We start from the raw sequence: 8,044 nt of genomic DNA on the forward strand, positions 1-8,044 counted from the left end.
TTGAGCATGTACAATTATACCAGCTGACACAAAAGTTTGATTTGAAAAGAGTGGTAAAAGTGGACTTGCTGTGAGGCTAGCACTGATGAGAGCCCTTGGAGCAGAGAAGAATGCAGGGAAGAAGCACAAAATAAGGTCACATAGATAAGAGGAAATCAGATAATTTACTGCTTTTAACACAGACAAAGCAGCCCGAATTTAATGCCACTGTAGGATCTTCAGCAGTGACATAATGAAATTGGTTTTTTAGGAATACCACTCTGACAATGACGTTGGAGGGTTGGTGGGGGAATGGTCTGGAAGCATGAAGCTCTATCAGGCAGCTGTTGGAGTAATCCACAGTGATCAGACCCGAGTGAAGGTAATGGCAGATTAATGAAAGGAACCCAATCTGTGGACACGTTGAAGAAATGAACAATGGCAATAACAGACTAAATATAGGAGGAGGTCAATGGCAAAGAGATCAAGATGACATGCACACAATGGAATATTATTCAGCCTTAAAAAGGAAGGAAATTCTGATGTGTGCTACAATATGAATGAATCTTGAAGACATTATACTACGTGAAATAAGCCAGATACAAAAGGACAAATATTGCATGATTTCACTTAGATTAGGTACCTAGAATAGTTAAATTCATAGATTAAAAAAGTGAAATAGTGGTTATCAGGGGCTGGTTGGAGAGGGGAATGGAGAGTTATTATTTAATGGGTATAGAGTTTTAGTTTGGGAGGATGAAAAAGTTTCATGATGGACAGTGTGATGGTTGCACAATGATTTGAATGTACTTAGTACCATTGAACTGTACATTGAAAATTGTTAAAAAGGTAAAATTTATGTTATGTATAGGTTACCACAATTTTAAAAAATCAGTATCTTAAAGAAAGAATATGCAAACCCTGAGCGCTAATGAAAGAAGTGTTCCAGGAAATAAGAAGAATCTATATGCCTGGGTTCAAATTTAGACTCTGCCACTGAACTAGCTGTGTGCCTCCTTTCCTCATCTGTAAAATGGGAACAATAACGAAGATTAAAAGAAATAATGTATGTAAATCTCTTCAGCATTTAGGAGGTGTTCCATAAATATTATTTTCCTTTTCAGTTAAAAAACCACTCTACAGTTTGAAATTTTTCCCTCAGAAGAATTAGACTTCGGGTGTATTAATGGACATCTTTCTCGACAAACAGAGAATATCTTCAAAGATGACATAGGGTGACTGTCAGTGAGCAAGGAAGTGCCAGGCTTGTGCAGGAAGGGTACCCCCTCCCTGAAGCAAAGACTGAAAATACACAAAATGCACCAGTAAACGTGAGGCCGCCTCTGACTGGCAACTACCCCTGCAGCATAGGTCTACTGCCCAAATCCCAGAAACATCAAACATCATGATTGTGTTTGATTTTTACCTTAAAGAACCTTTATAACTAAACAAAGTATTAAGGCGCAAGAACTAAGGTAGAACTTCCAAGTTCTCAGAAAACTGAGAGAGTCTGCTTAGAAATGGACGGATGATTCAGTCTCTCTCAGTGGAGTTCACTAGCAGAGAAAATGGTTCAAGGGAGATGTAAGACAATGTACTGTTGGAGAGCTGTCACTACCACTGGTTAAAAAAGAAAATGGAAAATTATTATAACTATTGAGTGTGTGACTATAAAGATTTTTTAAAACATCATAAACATTAAAAAAATTTTGGATATTCTCAAAATTTCTAAGCATTGTCATGTTCCTGGTTTATGCAAGAAGTAATTTTCTATCAGAAAGGGTGTCAAAACCCTAATGGAAAAATACTTCCAAAAATAAACAAGTGACCGAATCTCCTCATCACCTTCTTTTAAGATACCTGCATCATGCAGACACAGCAATGCAAAGCAGGATATACAAGCTCAGGTATGTTATTAATTATACTGCATTCCACACATCAACATACTTAAAAACTGCAAAGAGCTTTAGAGATTATTTATGGTAGAGCTGAGACAGGAATCCAGGGCTCCAATTCTCAGTCAGTACATGTCCCGGTATATGCACTGCTGCTCCAAGGGGGTCACAATGTAGAGTTCATAGAACCCCATTAAGCCCCCATAACTGATATCAACATAACAGAGCCAATGTAAACTCAGAGCTTTTAGGACAACTCTGACTGTGAGCCTCAGTTGCCACTTCATCCAATACAAAACTTAGTAACCCCTTGATTTCCACCTGCTCTTAGAATACACAACTCTTTTCCCAACATGTGACCATACTTTGCTTAGCTTTGTTGCCTGGTTGTTCGTCAGTCCCCATGCCAGCCCTGTGAATAACAGCCTCCAATGATGAATTCAGACGACAGGTAACTTGTCTCCTGCTTTGCATCACAGGCATTCTAAAGAGACACCCCCATGGTCTTAATTCCTGGAAAACAATCATTTCCACTGTACAAAATTCAAAACCCAAGGGAGGCGGTTTGGTAATTTAGCATTTTTGTTTCATGTGAAAATATTATTTCTAGTTTATAATGGGAAGTTCACAAACATTGTGTCTTACCATTAAAAGCTTTCAGAAGTGTGTAATCTAGGCTCTTTATAGGTGTGTTCCCTATAAAATGCACAGAAGAATAACATACCATTCTGTCTACAAAGAAATACCTTCAATATCTTCTGTTGCTTAAGGAAAAGTGTCTTTAATTTAGAGCTGAATTAGTCATACAGATAAACACTTTAAAGTCCTTGGAATCTGCAGTTAGTTTTAACAAGCTTTTAAGATAAATTAAGAGTGTGTTGTATCTGTTGTGCTGTGATGACTGGATTAGAAGAAGAAAACACACAGGCTCATCCATTCAGGAATATTCTTTTTGGCATCATATTCTGTGCTAGACTCTTTATGGAAGTTCTATATTATATGAATCTTGCCTTCAGGGATCTGAAATGAAGGCCCAGTATTGAACAGTGTTCCCCCTCCCCCAGATTCACATCTACCTGGAACCTCAGAAAGTGGCCTTGCTTGAAATAAGGTCTTTGCAGATATAATTAAGATGCAATTTAAGATGAGGTTATACTGGATTAGGGTGGGCCCTAAATGCAATCACTGGTTTCTTTATAGGAAGAGGAGAGGACACACAGACATATATACACTCAGACACACAGGGGAGAAGCCCTCGTGAAAGTGAAGGCAGAGATTAGAACGATGCATCTAAGAGTCAAGAAGTGCCAAGGATTGCTGGCAATGACCAGAAGCTAGGAGAAGCTCCCTCCCTAGATCCTTTGAGGGATCATGGCCCTGCCAACCCCTCATTTGGGACATCTGGCCTCTAGAACTGTAAAATAATTCATTTCTGTGGTTTTAAACTACCCAGTTTGTGGTAATTTGTTACAGTAACCCTAGGAATCTAATGCAAGCCCTCATCTCCAAAGAGTCTAGCTTAATTGGTGAACTTGGGCATCAGTACGTTTATAAAAGGTCCTCAGGTGATTCTATGTTTGAGAACCATCATTCTAGTTTGGTGATTTTTAAAGAAGCAGCAGCAGCAGCAACTGGGAACTTAACAGAAATGCAAATTCTCTGATCCCACACAGCCCTAGCAGATTCTGGGGGTGAGGTCCAGCAATTTGTAGCTTATCAAGCTTTCCAGGTGATTGTGATGCCACTAATGTTTGAGAACCGCTGCTCTTATTGGTAAGGGAGGCTACAGAGCAATGGAAGATTATCAACAAATGGGAATGGAGAAAAGCAGTAGGCAGGAATATTTTAGGAAGTATGGGAAGAGTATTTGTATGTTGTCATGGGTGGCACTAAGACAGTGCATCTGAGAACCTCAACACCAGGCATTGCTTCGAAGTAAATGTGTGTCCAAACAATCATCTTCCAAGTTCAACTTTTGAAGGCAAACTGTTTTCAAGTTTGGGGAGCTATCCTTATAATGTTGTTGATATTAGGCCACCCAAACTCTTCCTTAAGATTGCATGTGGGCCAAAAATGGCAGGGTAGGAGACCCCAGCCTCCATCACTCAAAAGATCAACAATTAGACAGCTATCCACAGACAAAACAGCTCTAGGAGAGTTCAGGAGACCACTTAAGAAATTTAGCAAAACAGTGGAACAAAAAAACCTGAGAATAACCTCACAAAAAAGGAAGACAGCTTCATTTTGCTTTCATTATCCCATTCCCCAAGCCAGCACTGCTCAGCACCAAGAAGGAATTCCCCAGCTAGAAAGAGTTCCCCTCCCTGGGAAAGTGAGAGCACAGTGAGCAACCAGCTTGCCCAGTCTTTTGATACGTGGCATGAAGGATCTGCTTTGGTTTCACACCACCCAGAGATTGGCAAACTTGAGACATAATAGAAACAGCTGGAACAGAGCTGGAGTGACCATGGTTCCCAGTGATCATGTCATCTGCATATAATGACAATTTTACCTCTTTCCTACCAATTTGAATACATTTTATTTCTTTTTCTTGTCTGATTGCTGTGGCTAGGAATTCCAATACTATGTTGAATAGAACCAGTGAGAGTGGGCATCCTTGTCTTGTTCCAGATTTTAGTTGAAGGCTTTTAGCTGAAGGTTTTCAGCTTTTCACCATTAAGTATTATATTGGCTGTGAGTTTGTCATAAATAGCTCTTATTATGTTGAGATATGTTCCCTCTATACCCACTTTCATAAGGGTTTTTATCATGAATGGATGTTGAATTTTATTGAATACTTTTTCTGCATCTATTGAGATGATCATGTGGCTTTTCTCTTTTCTTTTATTGATGTGGTATCTCACATTGATTGATCTGCATATGTTGAACCATCCTTGTGACCCTGCAATGAATCCAACTTGGTTGCATGTATCTTTTTACAAGCAGAAATGTTAACGATCAGAACTTCAAGTTCTTGGAACTCCCCTGGTGGTACAGTGGTTAAGAATCCGCCTGCCAATGCAGGGGACAAGGGTTCGTTCCCTGGTCCGGGAAGATCCCACATGCTACAGAGCAACTAAGCCCATGCCCCACAACTACTGAGCCTGCACTCTAGAGCCCACAAGCCATAATTACTGAGCCTGCACACCACAACTACTGAAGCCGGCATGCCTAGAGCCCATGCTCCACAACAAGAGAAGCCACCACAATGAGAAGCCCATGCACTGTGATGAAGAGTAGCCCCCACTTGCCGCAACTAGAGAAAGCCCACGTGCAGCAACAAAGACCCAATGCAGCCAAAGTAAAAAAAAAAATTTTTTTAATTAAAAAAAAAAAGGGAGCTTCCCTGGTGGCGCAGTGGTTGAGAGTCCGCCTGCCGATGCAGGGGACACGGTTTTGTGCCCCGGTTCGGGAAGATCCCACATGCTGCGGAGCGGCTGGGCCCGTGAGCCATGGCCGCTGAGCCTGCGCGTCCGGAGCCTGTGCTCCGCCATAGGAGAGGCCACAACAGTGAGAGGCCCACGTACCGCAAAAAAAAAAAAGAACTTCAAGTTCTTGTAGTGGTGACTGTGCAGTCATAGTCTGGGGCATCTGCAGCATCTGCCTGGAGTCCTGATAGAGCTGCCCAAACAGTGGTTCATGTCTCACTGACATCAAAATCAATATGTGTGGGTATCAAAAAATGCAGATTGTTGTGTTCTACTCCAGAGCTTCAGAATCAGAGTCTCTGTGGTTGGGAACTCAGGAACCTGGATTTTAACAATTTTCATAGCTGATATTTTGGTACATTGCATATTGAGATGTCTGTCATAGAGAAAGCCCTGGATTCAAAGTCAACAGGCCTGAATTTTAATCTCTTGTCTAACATGTACCATGTAGTCCTGAGCAGTCCTTGTCACTTGTTTTGCAGCTTGGTTTCTTCACTGTCAAATGCAGATAATAATACTTGCCTTGCCCACCTTATAGGGTGATCATAAGGCTCAAAAGAGTTAAAACCTCCAAACTGCTATAAATATTACAGGGCTAGGACCAGGGTGAGGACAGTGAGGGTGCAAAATTTAAAGGGGCACAAAACAACTCTGTAATCAAGATAAATAATATTTTAATGAAATATTTTTTAAAACTAAGAATTAATGCAAAAAAATCCATGATAAACAAAACATCAAAATTTTCAATAAATACAGGATCAATGTTACCAAATTTTCCTTTGACCTCAATCTCTAATATAGTATAGCAACAACATCATTGCTAATCCCATCTTTATTTAAAATTTTGATGCTTTGATCATCTTGGGGGTTTTAGTATTAATTTTGATTTTTAAAAATACATCATCAAAATGTTGTTTTTTTATTACTTGAGGAGTGATTGGCACCTGCTTAAATTGTGTGCCCAAGGCAAGTACCCCGCAGGCCTCACCCGCCTCATCCTAGTCCGGGCCCTGTGGTTGTGCACCTGCAGGTTATCTGGCTCTGACTCTTCCAGCTCCAAAGTTCTCTCAAATAGTATATACACATGTCAAAGGCCCTGCTGGCATCTTGGCTAAATTCCAACTTTTTTTTTTTTTTATAAGGATGATCTTGGTTTTTGTTTTGTTTGTTCTCATTGTGTTGTTGTTTTGGCTGCATCACGCGGCTTGCGGGATCTCAGTTCCCCGACCAGGGATAGAACCCGGCCCGGCAGTGAAAGCGCTGAGCCCTAACCACTGGGTCCCAAGAGCAGAGGGCAGGCATGCATTCAGTACTCTTCAGGGGGCTTCCCTTCCCAGGGGCCACTGGAGGAGAACTCCTCATGGGGATATTTTGTGTGTGAACCAGTCTAACTCGAGTAACCAGAAAATCTCCTCTACCAGCTACACACCCATCCCAAGGAAGTCTGGATTTATGGGTTGCCTCATCCATAGCTTTCTATTTCAGAGGCTATTATGTACCAAGGGCTAACTTTTGTTCCCTTGTGCTGGAGACAAGAATAAATGACACCTGGCCTGGATAGCTAGTGACCAGGGCATGGAATAATATATAAGGGGCCTGAAAGTGAGGGAGAGGGGTCTATGATCTGAGAAGAAAGCAGCCCCATCCTCTTCATGCTGCTGCAGCTTGTTCTCCCCATCACTCAAGGTGGTAACTTAAAATTCAATGATAGGACACAGGTCAGGTGGAAGTCAGGTGTCTACCTTCTTCCCTTCTGCCAGCCTGAGAGATCTGGGATAATGCCTTTAACTTTTTTTTTAATGACTTTGTTGTTGTTTAAGGTCTTAGTTGCGGCTCACAGGCTCCTTAGTTGTGGCGTGTGAACTCTTAGTTGTGGCATGCATGTGGGATCTAGTTTCCTGACCAGGGATCGAGCCCAGGCCCCCTGCATTAGGAACATGGAGTCTTATCCAATATGCCACCAGGGAAGTCCCCAATGCCTTTAACTTCTTTCATGGGACTCTGATATTTGTGTGATGTCTGCTATACAGGGAGGAAAAGGAAGGGCAAGGATGATACAAAAAGGTAGAGGGCCAGGCATAAGACACCCAGCTGGGCAGCCCAGAGGACTCAGGGACCATAAAAATAAGCATCTGGCCTTTATAAAGCAGCAAATATACTTGGATCTGCCCAACTCCAGGGCCACCACTGAGTGAACATGGATCTGAGAGCAAGTGAGTGACAGCCCCAGAAGGAATGGCAAGTAAGAAAAAAATTAACTCCTCAAGTCCTTGACACCACACACTGAAACTAGAGACAAACAATATTATGATATTCTCATCTGTGGCTTTTCCACCTGATATTTTCCTTTCTTGCAATGCTTCCCTGGCCCATGTGTAAGGATTTTTTAGGGTAAAATGTTCTGCAGCTTATCACATGTCTGGAAAACTTTGGTGAGTGTGGTAGGCTGAATAATGCTCTCCCCCCAGAATGTTCATGTCCTAATCCCCAGGAACTGTGACTACATTACCTTATATGGTAAAAGAGCTTTTGCCGATGTGATTAAGTTAAGGATATGGAGATGGATAATTCCTCTTTAGTTTCTTGGTTAGCCACTTCCTGCTGTTTTCCCTTTGCTCTTTTCTTCCCTTTTGCTTATACTTTTTTGTCTAAAGATTTGTCTTTCCTGTTGCCTCTTTGGGGCTACATTTCTGCTTTTGCAGGAACAGGTTTAGCTGACAACTTTGCTGATTTCCACTTGCG

The 8,044-nt window shown here is 41.5% G+C and overlaps 1 protein-coding gene across 1 annotated transcript; it reads left to right on the forward strand.

Annotated features, from left to right (window-relative positions):
* The first annotated feature begins 304 nt into the window (after nt 1–304).
* Nucleotides 305–7,497, forward strand: LOC112414525 (putative protein SEM1). Its single transcript, XM_024767022.1, has 2 exons — nt 305–361; nt 7,294–7,497. Exons 1-2 carry the CDS (start codon nt 305–307, stop codon nt 7,495–7,497), a joined length of 261 nt encoding a protein of 86 aa, XP_024622790.1.
* Nucleotides 7,498–8,044: the final 547 nt, after the last annotated feature.

The sequence above is a fragment of the Neophocaena asiaeorientalis genome, unplaced genomic scaffold, assembly GCF_003031525.2.
Source record: "Neophocaena asiaeorientalis asiaeorientalis breed wild unplaced genomic scaffold, Neophocaena_asiaeorientalis_V1.1 scaffold70, whole genome shotgun sequence".
Classification (NCBI taxonomy): Eukaryota; Metazoa; Chordata; class Mammalia; order Artiodactyla; family Phocoenidae; genus Neophocaena; species Neophocaena asiaeorientalis.

What these genes read in the sequence shown, in the direction of transcription:
- LOC112414525 (XM_024767022.1), top strand. Translation starts at nt 305, where the DNA reads ATGAAGCTCTATCAGGCAGCTGTTGGAGTAATCCACAGTGATCAGACC. An exon ending in GTGATCAGACCCGAGTGAAG is followed by an intron (nt 362 to 7,293) that starts GTAATGGCAGAT and finishes CTTTAACTTCTT; the next exon opens with TCATGGGACTCTGATATTTG.